Below are 22209 nucleotides of genomic sequence, written 5' to 3' on the forward strand. Positions count from 1 at the left end.
ACGTCCAGGGCACCTGACAAGGGGGGCCAGAAACACCCTTCACACCTGGCAGCCGGTTGAGTTTTCTGAACCCCAGGTCCCCCTCCCCTTTAGTAACCCCATTCTTCCTTCCAGGTGGCCCTAATGTATCCAGCCCTCCCGCCCCGAGTCGGTGCATGCACCTTCAGGAACAGATGGGTTAAGCCTAAAGCCAATTACAAAATCCTCAATCCATTTCGGAGATCGGCTTCAGCCTACAAAAAAAAAGTGAAAATCCAAGAGGATGAAGTGGAAGAGGCAGGTGACCACCTGGAGAGCGGTCAAAGAACTACAAGTCTCAGAATGCCTCATCAGTCAGGTCACATTGGGGCTTGTAGACCCACGACAGCTGTCAAACTATGGATTGATGAGCTATTGCACCTTTAAATAGATCTATATATTTTTTCCAGTTTCTGAAGGTACATCTGCTATAGAGAACCATATGGGCGTAGTGTAGAAAGCGGCAACAACATTGCAAGCCATGGGCAAAAGGCAGTGAGGATGTGCAAGGCACAGTAACTATGGCAACCACTCAGCAACCTACTGCCTGCTGCCAGTGTAAGACTGGCCGGTTGCTCTGGGTGGCCAGGCTTGGCTCTCTAATAAATGTTCAAAAGCCCTGATGAAGGTGAAAGTTGGCCTCCGAAATGCGTCTGATGTTTTATGTGATCATAATAAAAATCAATAAATTGCTGTGACTTGTTCACCGCCTGGTCAGCGCTCTTATTTCGGGCAGCTTTGTAATTTGGGAGATTCCATGGTGTGACGAGCAGCTTACAATCTACCAGCCGAAGCAGCAAGACAGTGCCCCGCAAGAGCTTGCACTCTAAGGGCAAGAGCTACAAAAAAAATTGCTATAAATACATTGTATACATTTAAAAATCAAAACCCCATTTCCCAACTTGAGTCAACGACTCGCCCCAGAAGCTTACACTCTAGCGCTGAAGCTTTAATTGACATTATCATGAGAAAAAGGGAGGCTCTTGCACAAGAAGCTTGCACTCTAGCCCTGAGGATTCACTTGACGTTATTGTGAAAAAAGGGAGGCACTTGCACAAGAAGCTTGCACTCTAGCGCTAAGGATTCACTTGACATTATCGTGAATAAAGGGAGGCACTTGTGCAAGAAGCTTGCACTCTAGCGCTGAGGATTCACTTGACAGTATCGTGAATAAAGGGAGACGCTTGCGCAAAAAGCTTACTCTCTAGTGCCGTCGATGCACTTGATGTTATCGTGAATAAAGGGAGGCGCTTGTGCAAGAAGCTTTCAATCTAGTGCCGAGGATTCACTTGACGCTATCGTAAAGGGAGGCGCTTGTGCAAGAAGCTTACACTCTAGTGCCGAGGATTCACTTGACGTTATCGTGAATAAAGGGAGGGGCTTGCACAAGAAGCTTACACTCTAGTGCCAAAGATTCACTTGACTTTATCGTGAATAAAGGGAGGCGCTTGCGCAAGAAGCTTACAATCTAGTTTAGAGGATTCACCTGATGTTATTGTGAATAAAGGGAGGCGCTTGCGCAAGAAGCTTGCACTCTAGCGACAGCACAAAGCCAGCATTAAAAAAAGGAAGCTTACAACCTATAGGCATTGGGCTTGCCCAAGGAGCTGATGCTTTAACTGTATTCCTTACCCAGCTAACCATTTTGAAACATGATCAAGGGCCTTGCCCAAGAAGCTTGCAATCTAGAGGCACTGTCACATTCTGTCAAATTTTGTAGCTTCCCGAAAAAGCAGATACGATTTGGACTTTGTCATTTTATAAAAAGCCTTGTTCGAAAAGCTTGCAATCTAGACATAGATATGGATCTTACAATAGGGGTTTGCCCCAAGAGCATGCAATCTACAGACAAAACAAGCCTGGAAAACCGCTGTCCTTTCTGTTATACTGAGACTTTTTTTTTTCCTGTGGGAGGACAAGAAGATTATGTGGGATAATTCTAGGTGGACCTTGGAGTTGGGACAGGTGGGTCAGTTGGGTTTGAGGGCCCTCTCGGAGGTTTAGGCCCCCTTGTCATGCCCCCAGTATCAAGGATGTGAGCCTCCCTCCCCAGCTCAGCTTAACCAGTGTCGCTTCATTAAGTGTCCCTTGATCTCCCACCCACCCACAACCCTCCCCCCCTTCCACTGCCATCTGTCACACCATCTTCCACAAATATCACACATCACCCTGCCCCCAACATCCCCAGCAAACCCCCTGAAGCCCAGCTTCCCAGATTTGCCCTGCGAAAAAAGGGGTCATTTTTTCCCCATTGCTGCCCTACATCTACTGTACTCAATGTCAGTCAGCCCCCATTGTTCTTCAAGCAGCTAAGCTCACCAAGCCGTCCCTTTGTCTGCTCCTGAGTCTCTCCAGCTATTCCCCATCCAATGTGCTGTTATTATCACTCATGACATCTGGGAATTCCACATCTCCTCTCCCTCTCCTGGATCTCAGGATTTTCTTTGTTCCCCTGCCTGCCTGCTTCCTCTTCACCTTGGGAACCTCTCCCCTCTCTGCCTGACCTTCCTGGAGGCACCATGAGATGAGGAGGCAGCTGTCATCCTTCGATCTGGTCGGTTCGGTTGGATAGAGTTCTTCTTCTAGAGGGGGATTGGGGGAACATTTATCTTTGGAACCCCATTTAGACATGACCACCTTATCCGACCCCCCCCCCCAATTTATCTAAAAACTCAACTGCCAGCCTTGGCATCCCATCTCTGCAACTGGTGGCATTTGAAGGGTGCTGTTGGGTGCCACCATGAACCAAGATCTGAAAGTAGGTGGGTGGTTTTGTAGGACCCTAAAAATAAAATAAACAAGGAGTAATCCATGACCCCCCCCCTCCCCCCAGCTCCCCCAAACTCTTCGTACCCACCTCAACGTAGAACCCTCTTGGCCTTACCTTTATGCACCCCGGTGAATTTGTCTTTGATGACCGTGAGTTCATAGATTTTGCCAAACTGCTCGAAGATTGGCTTGAGGTCCTTCTCTTCGAGGTTCCTGGGGATCTGCCCAATGAAGAGTTTAATGGCATCCGGTTCCTTCATTGGGGCGAGGAGGTGGGTAGAGGGGAAAGGGGAGGGTGGCAGAAGGCACTTGTGCCCCGAAATAACCAAGACTCGACGGCCAAGGTGTGGAGTTCCCCCCTCGAAGGTGCCACCCGGCTCAACCTGTCCAGCAGGGGTGTTTTCTTTGGGGTGGGCTGGGAGGGGGGGGAAGGGGGGGGTTCCTCTTTGCCTTCTGCCACCGGTGCCACTCCGAGGACTTGATGAATGCCAGGCCAGCTGAAGAAGTGCCCCTGTTATCCTGTGTGATGCAGTTAGAGTATCGATCCCAGAGCTTGTAGGGGGGGCGGTCACTTCAAGTCTTCTTCCCCTCTTCTTCTTCTTTTTTTTTTTTTTTTGGGGGGACAGCGGTCGGTACCCTCACCCCCTCCCCTCCTGTAGACCCAGATGCTTCTTCTCCCTTTAGTGAATCTTGAGGTCTGATTCAAAATCTTTTCTTTCCCAACAGATGCCCCCTCCCTGGGTGCCCAATGCCCGCCCCAACCTGACTCTCAATGATGTCAGAGTGAGGGGCCGGGGATAAAAAGACACACACGCCCACAAACGTACACAAGGCTGGATGAAAGGAGTGGGGGGTGGGGGGGTAGATTAAAGGGATTCTGACAGTCTACCCATTGGATGGCAGCAGCTGTGCCCCATGCAGGGAGCCTAAACAGGTCCTTTAACCCTTCCTCCGCCAAGGGGCTGCCAACCAATGGCACGCAAACTTGCTCTTTCTGGATGGACCCTTCCTATGTTAAACACATATAGAGGACAGATGGCTCCCTGGGACCCTTATGATGGTTTTACAGGCTCTCTGGGATTGTCCATCAGGATTCTCTCTATTAAATGTTTAGCAGGGGATTGTAGGGAGCATCTTGCTAGCTCTGAGCTCGGTAGGGGAGGTTTTGTGTCCCAGATTGTAGAAGATAGGGACTGAGCCTGCACACACTGCCCCCCCCAGGGCTGCATTGTTGGGATGGGGGGGGGGGCACAATGCACACCAGCTGAGGGGCCACAGAGAGAGAGAGAGAGCTGCTCCTGCTGGGGAGAGAGAGAGAGAGAGCTGCTGCTCCTGCTGTGGGAGAGGAGACTTTGCAGACGCTCCCTGGCTGGGCCATTGTTCTGAGCTATCCTTGGTGCTGAAGCTCTCTAGCTGGGGGAGGGGAGGGCAGAGAGAAGGCACAGATGAGAGAAGGGGGGGGGGCAAGGTGTGTAATGCAAAAATAAGGAAGGGGGGGGGGGGGGTCCAAAGAATGACAGGCCTGGAGGGGGTCTCAGGAGGAGGAGGGGGAGTGCATTGCAATTGAATAGAAGTAGGATTTGCAAGGGTTAATTAACTCTCTGTGTGCTGGGAGCAGCTGATGAGTACACAGGCAGGTGGAGCAGGGATGGGATAGGGGGTGGGGGTGGGGGACTTATACATTAAACTCTGTCCAGGGTCCAGGTGGGGTCTGCTGGAGGTGAGGACCTGTCATTACACCCAAAGCTCGGTTCAGGGTCCACGTGGGGTCTGCTAGAAGCGAGGACCTGTCATTGCACCCACAGTTCTGTCCAGGGTTCAGGTGGGAAATGTTGGGAATGAGAACCTGTCATTTCATCTAGAGCTCTGTGCATGGCCCAGATGGGGGTGTGCTGGTAAAGAGGACCTGTCATTTCATCCAGAGCTCTGTGCAGGGTCCTGGTGGGTCTCATAAAAATAAGGACCTGTCATTACACCCAGAGCGCTGTCCAGGGTCCAGTCGAGGTCTGTTGGGAAGGAGGACGTGTCTTTACACCAAGATTTCTGTCCAGGTTGGGTCTACTGGAGGTGAGGACCTGTCATTACACCTGTAACTTTGTCCAGGGTCCAGGTGGGAACTGTTGGGAATGTGGACCTGTCAATACACCTAGAACTCTGTTAAGCATCCTGGTAGGGTCTGCTGGAGGTGAGGACCTGTCATTACACCCAAAGCTTTGTCCAGGTGGGAACTGTTGGGAATGAGGACCTGTTAGCACACCTAGAGCTCTGTTAAGGGTTCAGGTGGGGTCTGTTGGAAGCAAGGAGCTGTCATTACATCCAGGGCCCAGGTGGGGTCTGATAGAAATAAGGACCTGTCATTACACCTCAATCTCTGTTAAGTGTCCAGTTGGGGCCTGCTATAAATGAGAACCTGTACTTACACCCAGAGCTCTGTCCACAGTCCAGGTGAGGTCTTCTGGAAGTGAGGCCCTATCACTGCATCCAGTGCTCTGTAATAGGTCCAGGTGGGATGTGCTGGGAATGAGAACATTTTTTTACACCCAGAACTCTGTCCAGAGTCCAGGTGAAGTCTCATAGAAATGAGGACCTGTCATTACACTGTTCAGATGGGGTCTACTGGACGTAAGGGCTTGTCATTACATCCATAGCTTTGTCCAGGGTGCAGTTGGGGCTTCTTGGAATTGAGAACCTGTCATTAAACCCAGAGCTCTATCCAGGGTCCAGATGGGGTCTGCTGGAAGTGAGGACCTGTCATTACACCCAGACCTTTATTGATGGTCCTGGTGGGGTCTGTTGGGAATGAGGACCTGCCATTACACCCACAGCTCTGTCCAGGTTGGGTCTTTTGGAAGTAAGGACCTGTTATTACATCCAGAACTCTGTCCAGAGTCCAGGTAGGGTCTGCTATAAATTAAGACCCGTCATTACACCCTGATCTCTCTTAAGGGTCTAGGTAAGGTCTGATATATATGAGAACCTGTCATTACACCCAGAGCTCTGTTAAGGGTCTAGTTGGGGGTGTTTTGGGCATGAGGACCTGTCACCACACCCAGAGCTCTGTACAGAATCTGGATGGATTCTGCTTGAGTTGAGGACTTGTCACTGCACACAGTGCTCTGTTAAGGGTCGAGTTGGGGTCTTTTAGGAATGAGAACCTGTCACCACACCCAGGGCTCTGTCCAGGGTCCAGGTTGGGTCTCCTATAAGCGAAGACCTGTCATTACATCCTGATCTCTCTTAAGGGTCCAGGTAGGGTCTGATTTAAATGAGGACCTGTCATTACATCCAGAGCTCTGTCCAGGGTCCAGTTGGGGTATGTTGGGAATGAGGACCTGGCATTACACCTAGAGCTCTGCTAAGTTTTTAGTTGGGAGTCTGTTGGAATAAGGACTTGACATTACACCCAGAGCTCTGTCCAGAATCCAGGTGGGGTCTGCTTGAGTTGAGGACCTGTCACTGCACCAAGTTGCTCTTTTAAGGGCCCAGTTGGAGTCCTTTGGGAATGAGAACCTATCACTACACCCAGTGCTCTGCCCATGGTCCAGGTGGGGTCTGTTGAGAATGAGGACCTGCCATTACACCCAGAGCTCTGTCCAGGGTCCAGTTGGAGTCCTCCAGAAATAAGGACCTATGTAAGACTATGACATAGCTACAAACCAGACATGCAATCCCATGTATGAAATTGGTGTTCTGCAAATTGGAGAAACTAACCAGTCTGGAAGGCTTCTCAGACCGGCTCATCATAGAATAGATCGTAACCTTCCTGTGGCAGTTACAAGAGGGTGGTTTATGAGCCACTCATTATAGCAACAGACTGTAAACCTAATTACCGTGAGCTCTGGCATTACATCACAAAACTGTAAATTATATTATACTAGATTGTAAGCTCCTGGGAACAACTACTGTACCATGCCACTAAATTGCAAGCTTTTGGGGTCAGGGTCCCATTATAACACTAGCCTGTAAGCTCCTGGAGACAGGACATTATTATACTGCAAGCTCCTGGGGATGGGGTCTAATTATACACCCACACTGTACACTTCTGGGGTCAGGGTCTCCTGTGATTGTAAGCTCCTTTGAACAGGGTCGCCTTATATTGCTAGACTGTAAGCTTTTGGTCCTTCATATATCACTAGATCAGGGCTGGGACAAGGGGTGGGCAGGAGGGGCGGCTGCTCTGGGCACTGTGGTATCATGTGCAGTGGAGGTGAGACAAGGAGATTGGGGGGGATTTGTGTTGGAAGGGGGAATTTGGGGAGCGGTAGGGGGTAAGTATTATTCCTGGAGCAAAAATTTGGGGAGGGAGTGCTAAGAGTGGTGATTTAGGGGAATTTGTGTTGGGAGGGGGGATGGGGGGAAAAGATTTGTGCTAGGAAGGGGGATTTGAAGTGGGGCGGAGATTTGTGCTAGGAGGGGTGATTTTTTTTTTTGCGTGGGGGGCGGCATTTGAGCTGGAGGTATTTGGGGGATGGGGGCGGCAAAGATTTGTGCTAGGAGGGGGATTGGAAGTGGGGGGGGGGTGTACCGGGGGGTATTTTGGGGGTAGAGGATTTGTGCTAGGAGGGGTGAATTTTTTTTTTGGGGGGGGGGCATTTGAACTGGTGGGGGATTTGGGGGATGGGGGGGGCAAGGATTTCTGCTTGGAGGGAAATTTGGGGGGAATTTGTGCTGGGAGGGGGGATTTACAGTGGGGGGGGGGGGAGATGTGTACTAGGAGGGGACATTTTAGGGGTAGAAGATTTGTGTTAGCAGGGGTACATTTTTTTATCTTTTTTTGGGGGGGATTTGAACTTGGGGGATGGGGGGCAAAGATTTGTGCTTGGAGGGGGATTTTGTACTGGTAGGGGGGATTTGCAGTGGGGGGGGGAGAAGACGTGTACTGTGAGGGGACAATTTAGGGGTAGAAGATTTGTGCTAGGAGGGGTACATTTTTTATCTTTTTTTGGGGGGGGGCATTTGAACTTGGGGGACATGGCGGATGGGGGGGCAAATATTTGTGCTAGGAGAGGGGGGCTTAGGGGGAATTTGTTCTGGGAGGGGGGATTTGCAGTGGGGGGGGTCAGGGTCTCCTGTGATTGTAAGCTCCTTTGAACAGGGTCGCCTTATATTGCTAGACTGTAAGCTTTTGGTCCTTCATATATCACTAGATCAGGACTGGGACAAGGGGTGGGCAGGAGGGGCGGCTGCTCTGGGCACTGTGGTATCATGTGCAGTGGAGGTGAGACAAGGAGATTGGGGGGGGGATTTGTGTTGGAAGGGGGAATTTGGGGAGCGGCAGGGGGTAAGTATTATTCCTGGAGCAAAAATTTAGGGAGGGAGTGCTAAGAGTGGTGATTTAGGGGAATTTGTGTTGGGAGGGGGGATGGGGGGAAAAGATTTGTGCTAGGAAGGGGGATTTGAAGTGGGGCGGAGATTTGTGCTAGGAGGGGTGATTTTTTTTTGGGTGGGGGGCGGCATTTGAGCTGGAGGTATTTGGCGGATGGGGGCGGCAAAGATTTGTGCTAGGAGGGGGATTGGAAGTGGGGGGGGTGTACCGGGGGGTATTTTGGGGGTAGAGGATTTGTGCTAGGAGGGGTGAATTTGTTTTTTGGGGGGGGGCATTTGAACTGGTGGGGGATTTGGGGGATGGGGGGGGCAAGGATTTCTGCTTGGAGGGAAATTTGGGGGGAATTTGTACTGGGAGGGGGGATTTACAGTGAGGGGGGGGAGATGTGTACTAGGAGGGGACATTTTAGGGGTAGAAGATTTGTGTTAGCAGGGGTACATTTTTTTATCTTTTTTGGGGGGGGATTTGAACTTGGGGGATGGGGGGCAAAGATTTGTGCTTGGAGGGGGATTTTGTACTGGTAGGGGGGATTTGCAGTGGGGGGGGAGAAGACGTGTACTGTGAGGGGACAATTTAGGGGTAGAAGATTTGTGCTAGGAGGGGTACATTTTTTATCTTTTTTTGGGGGGGGGCATTTGAACTTGGGGGACATGGCGGATGGGGGGGCAAATATTTGTGCTAGGAGAGGGGGGCTTAGGGGGAATTTGTTCTGGGAGGGGGGATTTGCAGTGGGGGGGGAGATGTGTACTAGAAGGGGACATTTTAGGGGTAGAAGATTTGTGCTAGGAGGGGTAATTTTTTATTTTGGGGGGCATTTAAACTTGGGGGACTTAGGGGATGGGGGGGGGCAAAGATTTATGCTAAGAGAGGGGGATTTGGGGGGAAGTTGTGCTGTGAGGGGGGATCTGAAGTGGGGGGAAAAATGTGTACTAGGATGTGAAATTGTAGAGATAGAGAATTTGTTCTAGAGGGGGGGGGGGCATTTAAGCTGGAGGCATTTGGAGGATGGGGGAGCAAATATTTGTGCGTGGAGGGGTAACTGGAAGTGGGGGAGGAGATGTGTACCATGAGGGGAAATTTTAAGGGTGGAGGATTTGTGCTAGGAGGGGTGAAGTTTTATTTTATTTTTTTTGGGGGGGTGGAGACATTGGAACTTGGGGGACCTGGGAGATGGGGGGGGCAAAGATTTGTGCTAGGTGGGGGAATTTGTACTGGGAAGGGGGATTGGAAGCGGGGGAGAAGGTGTGCACTAGGATTGTAAATTTTAGGGGTAGAGGATTTGTGCTAGGAGAGGTGAAATTTTTTTTTTTTTTGGGGGGGGGGGGGGGGGACATTGGAACATGGGGGACCTGGGGGATGGGGGGCAAAGATTTGTGCTAGGAGGGGTGAAGTTTTTTTTTTTTTTTTGGGGGGGAGGCATTGGAACTTGGGGGACCTGGGAGATGGGGGGGGGGGGCGGCAAAGATTTGTGCTAGGAGGGGTGAAATTTTTTTTTTTTTTTTTTGGGGGGGGGGGCATTGGAACTTGGGGGACCTGGGAGATGGGGGGGGGGGCAAAGATTTGTGCTAGGAGGGGGAATTTGTACTGGGAAGGGGGATTGGAAGCGGGGGAGAAGGTGTGCACTAGGATGGGAAATTTTAGGGGTAGAGGATTTGTGCTAGGAGAGGTGAAATTTTTTTTTTTTTTTTGGGGGGGGGGGGGACATTGGAACATGGGGGACCTGGGGGATGGGGGGCAAAGATTTGTGCTAGGAGGGGTGAAGTTTTTTTTTTTTTTTTGGGGGGGAGGCATTGGAACTTGGGGGACCTGGGAGATGGGGGGGGGGGCGGCAAAGATTTGTGCTAGGAGGGGTGAAATTTTTTTTTTTTTTTTTTGGGGGGGGGGGCATTGGAACTTGGGGGACCTGGGAGATGGGGGGGGGGGCAAAGATTTGTGCTAGGAGGGGGAATTTGTACTGGGAGGGGGGATTGGAAGCGGGGGAGAAGATGTGCACTAGGATGAGTAATTTTAGGGGTACAGAATTTGTGCTAGGAGGGGTAAATTTTATTTCTTTGGAGAGGGGGCATTTGAGCTGGGGGGGGGGCAGATTTGTACAGGGAGGAGGGGAAACGTATGCTTAGGGGGTAAGCATGCAGATCAGTTCTCAGTGAGGTTTTTTTTTTGGGGGGGGGATTTTTGCTGACAGATAACTTGGGGGGGGGGGGGGGCAGTTTGGCATGTTCACCCTGGGCTCTGGGTGACCTTGTCCCGGCACTGCACTATATTGCAAGTTCTTGGGATAAAAATCCTAGGCACCTGTGTCTTATCTGTCCCCTCTATCCCAATGCACACCGTATTTGAACTTAATAAACAGCCTGGGTAATAGCCCCCTGGGGGGGGGGGGGGCACAGGTGCCTGGAGGATGAGAGGGGGAGGGAAATGCATTTAATATTTCATAAGCGCAAATCAGTTTCTTACTGGAGGGAGCTAATAACTGTGCTGGATGACAGCCATGTAATTACCTGCGGGGGGTGGTGGGAAGGTAGCGGAGTAAAATTCCGGACATGTACAAATTTCGTTATGAGGGAACATCCAAAAATCTGCCCGGTATTTGAGCAACCAAACCCTCACTGCACCCTCTCCTTCGGCAAACTCCTTTTTTTTTAGGGGGGGGGGAAGATTTGTTCTCTTATTTTTTGGTACAATATTACACGATTGTGACTTTATCTTCTTCCACTCCATCTTGCTGACCATCACCTTTGTCCACCTTGGTGCTCCTGAAATTTTATTATAGAACGTGCTCTGCTCCTGCACAAAGCTTTGTGTGTGTCGAACGGTGTAGATTTCCGCAAATTGGATTGTTGATCGTTGGTAGAAACTTGGTGTTTCTAATGGCCTTAAGGAAAAAGGGGGGAGGGGAAGGGAGGTGGTGTAATGGTTAACGTTATCTGTAGGGGGGGGGGGTTTGTGGAATATTAATATAACAAGTCCTCAAATGTAAAAAAAAAAGGTTGTCGGCAAGTGGAATATTTCATTGAAGAACAATTAGACTTCCATGGTGGAGATCAAGAGTTGGGGTACATGGTGTGGAGGTGGATTGGGGTTTTGGGGTATCATAATCTACAATAAGTTCTTGGAAGAAAGGAATTGGGTTCATATACTAGGGAAGAATGAAATTTAGAGGCTTTGCTTTGTCAGAATTACAGCAAAAAATTGGGAAATTTGCCATTTTGGCATATTGTATTGGAATCAATAGGTTTTTATTGGTACAATGAGATTTAAGTGGCTCCTGTGGGTTAGAGAAGCTCCTTTCAACTATCCTAGATCTGTTATTGTGCCACATAATGGTCCTTTGTTAGCTGAGAACATGATTTTAGATACTGAGGAAGAGAGAAGAGTTAAATTTAACCGCCAACTTTAACCCCAAGGCTAAAGATAACCCTAAATCTAACCCCAACTTTAACTCTAACTGTAATCTTAACATTAACCCTAAATTTAACCCTCAGCATCAACCCTAGCCATAACCTTGACTCTAACACCAACATCAATCCTAGCCATAACCTTAATTCTAACCCCAATATCAAAGCTAGCCATAACCTTCACTCTAACCCCAACATCAACCCTAGACATAACCTTAACTCTAACCCCAACATCAACTCCAGCCATAACCCTAACTCTAACCCCAATATCAACCCTAGCCATAACCTTTGCTTTAACCCCAACATCAACCCTAGCCATAATCTTAACTCTAACCCCAATATCAACCCTAGCCATAACCTTCACTCCAACCCCAACATCAACCCTAGACATAACCTTAACTCTAACCCCAACATCAACTCCAGCCATAACCCTAACTCTAACCCCAATATCAACCCTAGCCATAACCTTTGCTTTAACCCCAACATCCACTCTAGCCATAATCTTAACTCTAACCCCAATATCAACCCTAGCCATAACCTTCACTCTAACCCCAACATCAACTCTAGCCATAACTTTAACTCTAATCCCAACATAAACGCTAGCCATACCCTTAACCCTAACCCCAACATTAAACATAGCCATAACTCCAGCCCCAACTTTGACCCTAGCTGTAACCTTAACTCTAACCCCAACATCAACCCCGGCCATAACCTTGACTTTGACTCTAACCCCAACATTAACACCAACTCTAACCTCAACATTAAAACTAGCCATAAGCTTAACTCTGACCCCCAACATCAACCCTATCCATAACCTTAACTTTATCCCCAAAATCAACCCCAGCCATATCCTTACCTCTAACCCCAACATCAACCCCAGCATTGACTCTAACCCCAACATTTACCCTAACTCTAACCCCAACATTAAACTTAGCCATAACCTTAACTCTAACCCAAACATTGACCCTAGCTGTAACCATGACTCTAACCCCATCAGTCCTAGCCATAACTCCAACATCAACCCTAGCCATAAGCTTAACCCTGATCCCCAACATCAACCCTAGCCATAACCTTAGCTCTAACCCCAACATTGACCCTAGCTGTAACCATGACTCTAACCCCATCAATCCTAGCCATAACCTTAACTCTAACCCCAACATTAAACATAGCCATAATTCTAACCCCAACTTTGACCTTAGCTGTAATCTTTACTCTAACCCCAACATCGACCCTAGCCGTAACCTTGACTTTAACCCTAACATTAACCCTAACTTTAACATTAAACCTAGCTATAACCTTAACTCTAACCCCAACATCAACCCTAGCCATAATCTTAACCCTGACCCCCAACATCAACCCTAGCCATAACCTTAACTCTAACCTCAACATTGACCCTAGCTATAACCGTGACTCTAACCCCAACATCAACCCTAGCTGTAACCTTCACTATAAACACAATAGTAAACATAGCTGTAACCTTAACTTTATCCCCAAAATCAACCCCAGCCATACCCTTAACTATAAACCCCAACATCAACCCCAGCCATAACCTTGACTCTAACCCCAACATTAACAATAACTCTAACCCCAACATTAAACCTAGCCATAACCTTAACTTTATTCCCAAAATCAACCCCAGCCATACCTTTAACTCTAAACCCCAACATCAACCCCAGCTGTAACCTTGACTCTAACCCCAACATTAACCATAACTCTAACCCCAAAACTAAACCAAGCCATAACCTTAACTCTAACCCCAACACCCTGATATACTAGTTTGGGGGAACTCAAGGGCAGTTTGGGAGTTCTAGGGAAGACAGAGAATTTGGGTAGTACCCAAAAAATTAATTCTATTTCGTTATCTAGGATAACTCAAATTTTATTACTACGACAAACCAGTTTTGGGGTACTCAAGGGCAGTTTGGAAGTTCTTAGACCAAGAATTTGGGTATCTACTCAATAAATGCATTCTATTGTCTAAGATCACATTGATTTAATAATTGTGGGGTAATCAAGGGCAGTTTGGGAGTTCTTAGAGAAGACCAAGAATTTAGGTACTACCCAAAAATGTAATTCTATTTCCTTATCTTGGATCAGACGAATTTTATTACTACAATAAGCCAGTTTTGGGAACTCATGGAGAGTTTGGGAGTTCTAAGGGAAGACAGAGAACTTGGGTATTACCCAATAAATTAATTCTATTTCGTTATCTGGGATCACCCAAATTTTATTACTATGATGAGCCAGTTTTGGGGTACTCAAGGACAGTTTGGGAGTTCTTCGACAGAGAATTTAGGTATCCACCCAGTAAATTAATTCTTTTGTCTGAGATCACCCCGATTTAATAGTTTTGGGGTAATCAAGGGCAGTTTGGGAGTTCTTACAGAAGAACAAGAATTTGGGTATCACCCAATAAATTAATTCTATTTTGTATTCTGGGATCACTCAAATTTTATTACTACGATGAGCCAGTTTTGGGGTACCCAAGGAGCGTTTGGGAGAAAAAGAATTTGAGTATCTACCCAATAAATGAATTCCATTGTCTGGGATCACCCTGTTATTACTAACTTTGGGGTACTCGAGGACAATTTGGGAGTTCTTAGGGAAGACCGAGAACTTGGGTATCTACCCAATAAATTAATACCATTGTCTGGGACCACCCTGTTATTACTAGCTTTGGGGTACTCTAAGACAATTTGGGAGTTCTTAGACCAAGAATTTGGGTATCTACCCAATAACTTAATTCCATTATCTGAGATCACCCTGACTTACTAGTTTTGGGGTACTCAAGGACAATTTAGGAGTTCCTAGGGAAGACCGAGAGTTTGGGTAATACCCAAAAAGTTAATTTAATTATCTGGGATCACCCTAATTTTATTACAATGATAAACCAGTTTTGGGGTACCCGGGGGCAGTTTGGGAGTTCTCATGGAGGCTGGAGAATTTGGGTATCTACCCAATAAATGAATGCCATTGTCTGGGATCACCCTGTTATTAATAGTTTTGGGGTACTCGAGGGCAGTTTGAGGGTTCTTAGGCAAGATCGAGAATTTGGGTATTACCCAATTAGTTCATTCTATTTCGTTATCTGGGATCACCCAAATTTTATTACTACGATGAGCCAATTTTGGGGTACTCGAGGACAGTTTGGGAGTTCTTAGACCGAGAACGTGGGTATCAACCCAATTATTGAATTCCATTGTCTGAGATCACCCTGACTTACTAGTTTTTTGGGGTACTCAGTTTGGGAGCTCTTAGAGAAGACCCAGAATTTGGGTATCTACACAATAAATTATATTCTCTTCCGGGATCACCCAAATTTTATTACTATGATGAGCCAGTTTTGTTTTGGGGTACCCTAGGACAGTTTAGTGTGCCACCCAATATATTTCATTATCTGGGATCACCCTGATATTATTGTGATGAGGAGCAAGTATTGGGGTGCTGTAAATGATGAGGAAAGGGTCTTGGGGTACTTGAAAAATTCACAGAATATCCATTAATGGTCTTTGTCAATACGTATTGGGTTGGAGAGGGGGATGGGTGGGCATTTATTTCCCTCAGGTGATGCAGCACTGGGGGGGGGGGGTATATAAATGTAAAGGGTACAGAGGCGCTCGGGGAGGGGGGGGGGGCCCAGCCGCGGCCTTCTCCACCAGCTGTGTGTCTTGTCAGTGACGTCCCCGGGGACCGGCTGTGTGACATTGACAAACACTTATAAACATGACATTTGAAAGACGGTCCCCAGACCCGAGGATGCCGGCCTGCATCAAAATGAAAGATTAGGAAGCAATAATCCGGCACGCAGCAGTGGGGGGAGGGGGGGGAGTGACAGCGCTGTGCCTCGGGGACGCCGTACACGCCACCTTACCAGAGACGGCTGAGCTCACAAGCTGTGCAGACATCACCGTGTCACCGCCGCCCAAAACCCTTTCCGGGGACTCGGCGCCGTCTAGCCGGTCCGCTGATAAATACCAATCCGTCTGTATTATATCAGAACCGAGCTTTACAAATCTGAGTACATTCCCCCCCATCAGAGACTGAGCCCAGGCTGAGATGATGTCATCAGTCTGCTGCATGCAGGAGGAAGCATTTCCTCAGTCTCCCCTCCCCCAGTCATCAGTCTGCTGCATGCAGGAGGAAGCATTTCCTCAGTCTCCCCTCCCCCAGTCATCAGTCTGCTGCAGGCAGGAGGACGCATTTCCTCAGTCTCCCCTCCCCCAGTCATCAGTCTGCTGCAGGCAGGAGGAAGCACTTCCTCAGTCTCCCCTCCCCCAGTGATCAGACTGTACATTGTAACTTTGTAGAAGGAGGAGGAGTCATTTTCTCAGTCTCCCCTCCCCCAGTCTGCTGCTGGCAGGGGGCTGCATTTCCTCATCCCCCCCCCCCCTCAAATATTAGTCTGCTGCTGGCAGGAGGATACTTTTACTCAGTCTCCCCTCCCCCAGTCATCAGTACACTGCAGGCCGAAGAAAGCATTTCCTCAGCCTCCTCTCCCCCAGTCTGCTGCAGGCAGGAGGATGCATTACCTCAGTCTCCCCTTCCCCAGTCATTGGTCTGCTGCAGGCAGAAGGAAGTAATTCCTCAGTCTCCCCTCCCCCAGTCTGCTGCGGGCAGAGAGAAGCTTTTCCTCAGTCTCCCCTCCCCCGGTGATCAGACTGTACATTGTAACTTTGTAGATGGAGGAGGAGGCATTTTCTCAGTCTCCCCTCCCCCAATCTGCTGCAGGCAGGAGGATGCATTTTCTCAGTCTCCCCTCCCCCAACCATCAGTCTGCTGCAGGCAAGAGGATGCATTTCCTTCTGCTGCAGGCAGAAGGAAGTAATTCCACAGTCCCCCCCCCTCCCACAGTCATCAGACCTCTGCAGGCACAAGGAAGCATTTCCTTAGTCTCCCCTCCTCCAGCCTGCTGCAGGAAGGAGAAAGAATTTCCTCAGTCTCCCCTCCCCCAGTCATCAGACTGTACATTGTAACTTTGTAGATGGAGGAGGAGGAATCTCCTCAGTCTCCCCTCCCCCAGTCTGCTGCAGGCAGAAGGAAGCATTTCTTTAGTCCCCCTCCCCCAGTCATCAGTCTGCTGCAGGAAGGAGAAAGCATTTCCTCAGTATCCCCTCCTCCAGTGATCAGACTGTACATTCTAACTTTGTAGCAAGCCAGCATCTCAGTTCTGGAAGTAGATGGTGACCATGGATAATGCCTGAACAAAGGTGCCGTCCTTCTGGAGAGTATTGTGATCTCTGATGAGATGTTTGTCCTCAGATTACAGACTTGTGGTGAAGGAGATTGCACAGACATTGTACAATCAGATTGGATGGTGTGTAGCCGGCTGAAGAGACCAGCGTTCTGAACATTTTCTCTATCAGGCACAATCATTCGATGGACGCCTCGGCGTCGTCTCGCTGCACCATCAATAATAATGAGATGTGTGAGATGAATTGGGATTGGAGGAAGATCTGTCAGTGTGGGGCCCATCAGTCTTGTTTGTCATTCCTGACGATTATAATCGTTCATTTACGCTCGTCCCTGAGACGTGACCGGATGGATCTCAGCGCCGTCAGTCTCCCGGCAAATCCAACGATTTATGGCAAATTCAACGGACGCCGCCCGAGGAGCGCGTTCCTTCGTCCTTATCTGTCCCAGACACCTCGCCGCCGACAATTAGTCGCCCCCAGATGGGTACAAGACGATCCGGCGTGACGTAATAAATACGCCTTCCCATCACAGCCATGGCGGGGTCAGCTTTGTAAAATCGAGCGTTTGGCGGGGTCATTCGTTTTCATCCAATAAATAACGATTATCAGTGATGGAAGCCGAACAAAGTCCCTCCATCACAGAGGGTCCAGGTGGGGGATCTGTCTTCTCTGGGGGGGAGGGGTTTATACACAAAAATAGGATCAAAACAAAAAAAAAATCACAAAAAGCACAATCACAAAAAAAAATGTAAAAAATGTTAAAAATAAACAAAATTCACAAAAACCACAATCGCAAATAAATAAACAAATAATAATTTTAAAAAAATTCATGAAAACCACAAATCACAAAAAGAAAAAAAATAAACCCACCGGGGTCCGCACTGCTCAGAACCACAAATTCTATCCATAGATTACACTGAAATTACCCAATATATTTATTTTATTACTTTTATAGGAAGCACATTTTGGGGTGAAGGAAGGCAATTTGACTTGTCTGTGTGTAAAATTAAATAAATAATTTATATATTTTATAATGTATATCAAAAAAATTTGAAATAAAAAAATACATAATAATGTATGACTTGTCACACATAGAGAAATAAATACCTTAAAAAAAATAAGAAGGAAAAAAAAAAAAAGCCTTAAAAACCTTAAAATAATACATATTAAATAAATAATTATAAATAAATAACTTTAAAAAATAAATAAGAAGGGAAAAAAAGCCCTAAAATAATAAATAGTAAAGTAAATAATTATAAAATAAATAATACAAAAGTAAATAACTTAAAAAATACTCAAAGTATATGTTAAAAAAATATATATATATATATATATATATATATATATATATATATATATATATATATATATATATACATTTTTTTTAAAAAGTAACAATATATTATATAATTTGTCACACATAGAGAAATAAATACCTTAAAAAATAAATAAGAAGGAAAAAAAAAGCCTTAAAATAATAAATCGAAAATAAATAATTATAAAATAAATAATACAAAATTAAATATTTTAAAAAATACTCAAAGTATATATATATATATATATATATATATATATATATATATTTTTTTTTTTTTTTTTTTGTTTTTTGTTTTTTTGTTTTTCAAGTGACAATATATAACAAGGTGTAGCTTGTAACACATAGAGAAATAAATAACTTAACAAATAAATAAGAAGGGAAAATAAGCCTTACAAAAATAAATAGTAAAATAAATATTTAGAAAATAACTAATACAAAAATAAATAACATAACAAATACCCAAAGTGTATTTCAAAACATTTTATATATATATATATATATATATATATATATATATATATATATATATATATATATATATATATATATATATATATATATTAAAAAAAACATAAAAATATATAATATATAATATATATATAAAAAAGAAGAAATAAATATCTTAAAAAATAAAAAAGGGGGAAAAAAAAGCCTTGAAATAATAAATAGTAAAATAAGTAATTATACCATAAATAATATAAAGATAAATAACTTAAAAAATACTCAAAGTATATTTAAAAAAAAAAAAAAAAAAAAAAAAAATATATATATATACACACACACACACACATACAGTGTTTGTATATAAAATGAAAAATATATAATAAGACATAACATGTCACACATAGACAAATAAATACCTTAAAAATTATTTAAAAATATAATAATATACATTTAAAAAATGTCTTAAAATAATTAAAAATAAAATAAATAATACAAAGATAAATAACTTGAAAAATACCATGTAGCATATTTAATCGAAAAATAATCTTATATACTGCGTAGTAAAAAATAAATCTATAATAAGGAATAAGGTGTCACACACAGACAGACAAATACCTTTCCTGTTTATTGACAGCCAACAGAACACTGAGCGGCTTAGAGCCCCCCCAGTACACAGCCATCTCCTCACCCCCTTCGCTAATTGGGGGTCATTTGCATACTGGGGGCCACATCAGAATGGGAAGGCACTGACATTAATTACGCACATGGTGAGGGTCCGAAATTCTCCAGGGTCACCATCTGCTGGGTGTGGGGGGGGGGGGGCCGGGGGGGGTTCATTCATGCAAAGGTTTAATCTCTCATCAATGAAGCACCGGGCCAGAGAGGAGGAGAGGGTCCTTCTCAGGACAATGCCTCCCCCTTAACCCTTCAATGCACACGCCAGACTCTGGATCTTATATATATATATATATATATATATATATATATATATATATATATTTCCTTTTTTTTTTTTTTTTTTTTCCTTATATATATGTATATATATATATATATATATATATAATTTTTTTTTCATATATATATATATGTATCCGTCTACATGTACTGTGTATAATCTAATATCAGATAATATTAGAGTGTAAGCTCTACAAGCAAGGCCCTCCTATTCCTTTCTGTATTGTACTTGTACTGCCCCCCCCCCCCCCTTTATGTTGTAGCTGCGCCAACTGTTGGCGATATATAGATAAATATGTATAATAATATTCAAACCACACGGGGGAGGGGTTGCTGGGGTGTGGTGGGAGGGCGTCTCTTTGTGCGTATATACAGTATATACTGTGTGTGCATGTATAGACATACAGCGCCTTGAAAAAGTATTCATACCCCTTGAAATTTTCCACATGTCATGTTACAACCAAAAACATAAATGTATTTTATTGGGATTTTATGTGATAGACCAACACAAAGTGGCACATAATTGTGAAGTGGATATACAAATAAATATGTGAAAAGTGTGGGGGGGACATTTGTATGGCGCCCCCCGGAGTCAATACTTTGTAGAACCCCACTTTCTCTACAAGTCTTTTTGGGGATGTCTCTACCAGCTTTGCACATCTAGAGAGGACATTTTTGCCCATTCTTCTTTGTAAAATATCTCAAGTTCTGTCAGATTGGATGGAGAACGTCTGTGAATGGCAATTTTCAAGTCTTACCACAGATTCTCAATGTGATTTAGGTCTGGACTGTGACTGGGCCATTCTAACACATGAATATGCTTTGATGTAAACCATTCCATTGTAGCTCTGGCTGGATGTTTCGGGTCGTTGTCCCTGCTGGAAGGTGAACCTCCGCCCCAGTCTCAAGTCTTTTGTAGACTCTAACAGGTTTTCTTCTAAGATTGTCCTGTATTTGTCTCCATCCATCTTCCCATCAACTCTGACCAGCTTCCCTGTCCCTGCTGAAGAAAAGCATCCCCACCACATGATGCTGCCACCACCATGTTTCACGGTGGGGATGGTGTGTTCAGGGTGATGTGCAGTGTTAGTTTTCCCACACAAAGCGTTTTACTTTTAGGCCAAAAAGTTGAATTTTGGTCTCATCTGACCAGATCACCTTCTTCCACATGTTTGCTGTGTCCTCCACATGGCTTCTCACAAACTACAAACAGGACTTCTTATGTCTTTCTTTCACCAATGTCTTTCTTCTTGTCACTCTTCCATAAAGGGCAGATTTGTGGAGAACACGACTAATAGTTGTCCTGTGGACAGATTCTCCCCCCTGAGCTGTGGATCTCTGCAGCTCCTCCAGAGTTACCATGGACCTCTTGGCTCTTCTCTGATGAATGCTCTCCTTGCCCGGCCGGTCAGTTTAGGTGGACGGCCATGCCTTGGTAGGTTTGCAGTTGTGCCATACTCTTTCCATTTTCCGATGATGGATTGAACAGAGCTCCGTGAGATGTTCAAAGCTTGGGATATTCCTTTATAACCTAACCCTGCTTTATACTTCTCCACAACTTTATCCCTGACCTGTCTGGTGTGTTCCTTGGCCTTCATGATGCTGTTTGTTCACTAAGGTTCTCTAACAGACCTCTGAGGGCTTCACAGAACAGCTGTATTTATACTGAGATTAAGTGACACACAGGTGGACTCTATTTACTAATTAGGTGACTTCTGAAGGCAATTGGTTCCACTAGATTTTAGTTAGGGGTATCAGAGTAAAGGGGGCTGAATACAAATGCCCCCCCCACACTTTTCACATATTTATTTGTATCATTTATCATTTTCCTTCCACTTCACAATTATGTGACACTTTGTGTTGGTCTATCACATAAAATCCCAATAAAATACATTTACGTTTTTGGTTGTAACATGAGAAGATGTGGGAAGGTTCTTCATGGACGCGATCCTTCCGGCGTTATCTCCGCTCCGCCGTGACAAGCGCTAATTCAAGTTCAATGCGAAGTATTAAGGCTGAGAGGGGGTCCCGGGGAGGAGATATTAATAGCTCGGTGGCGCGGAGGGTCTCTCTCTGACGTGCGGGGGAGGGGGGGCGTTCACGGTCCGGGAGACAGCTGGACAACTGTCATTATCGGCAATTAGAGCCGTCAGATCTGACGAGTTATGAAGTCACGCCGAGCGCTCGGACCCCCACAGACGCGAATGTCCCCCCCTCCCCCCCATCTCTCGCTCAATCGGCGGCCGCGAAGTGAAAGTGCGCTTGCTTTCACTTTAGAGAATTTGCGAAAAACTCTGCGCCCGGGAGAGGGGGGGCGGGGGAAACTAGGCGGGGCCTCACGTGCGTTTATCACAGCTGGTCGGAAATGTGTTTTTAATTAACGGATAAATTAATTAACGCGAAACGCCTTCTTATCCCCACGCCAGACGCTGACCAATTTTGCTCAAGATGCCCCCCAACTGTGCGTCGTCATTCCCCCCGCCGGATGGCAAATTTCCCAGCCATAGGGGTGGAGGAGGGGAGGGCATCGCATCTCTGGGTGACATGACTGCCGATCAGTGTGACGATTGATGGAACATGAGAGGTTCCCACCATCCCTGTGCTGAGTTCCGGGTCTGTACACCCGCTGTGTCCATTAAACTACAAACTACTGCAGGAAATCTCCCCATTGTGGGAGGGGCAGAGACACAACTACTGGGAGAAATCTCCCCATTGTGGGAGGGGCAGAGACACAAACTACTGGGAGAAATCTCCCCATTGTGGGAGGGGCAGAGACACAAACTACTGCCG

The 22209-nt window shown here is 45.9% G+C and overlaps 1 protein-coding gene and 1 pseudogene across 5 annotated transcripts in view; one reads left to right on the forward strand and one right to left on the reverse strand.

The window, feature by feature from the left end:
• CELF3 (CUGBP Elav-like family member 3) overlaps positions 1 to 15431 on the reverse strand; it is a 69316-nt gene extending 53885 nt beyond the window's left edge. For 3 of the 5 annotated variants that reach the window (XM_073609185.1, XM_073609184.1, XM_073609183.1), the window contains exon 1: positions 15383 to 15431. In XM_073609185.1, the coding sequence (XP_073465286.1) occupies positions 15383 to 15416 (34 nt within the window). In that variant the 5' untranslated portion in view covers positions 15417 to 15431. Of the gene's footprint in view, positions 1 to 2902; positions 3908 to 15382 lie in introns of those variants that run through there. The other 2 variants (XM_073609186.1, XM_073609188.1) reach the window with 2 other exon arrangements.
• A 1456-nt stretch (positions 15432 to 16887) lies between these two features.
• The window catches only part of LOC141116675 (zona pellucida sperm-binding protein 3-like), a 13485-nt pseudogene continuing 8163 nt past the window's right edge, over positions 16888 to 22209 (forward strand).

This window comes from Aquarana catesbeiana, linkage group LG13 (assembly GCF_042186555.1).
Source record: "Aquarana catesbeiana isolate 2022-GZ linkage group LG13, ASM4218655v1, whole genome shotgun sequence".
In the NCBI taxonomy this organism is placed as follows: Eukaryota; Metazoa; Chordata; class Amphibia; order Anura; family Ranidae; genus Aquarana; species Aquarana catesbeiana.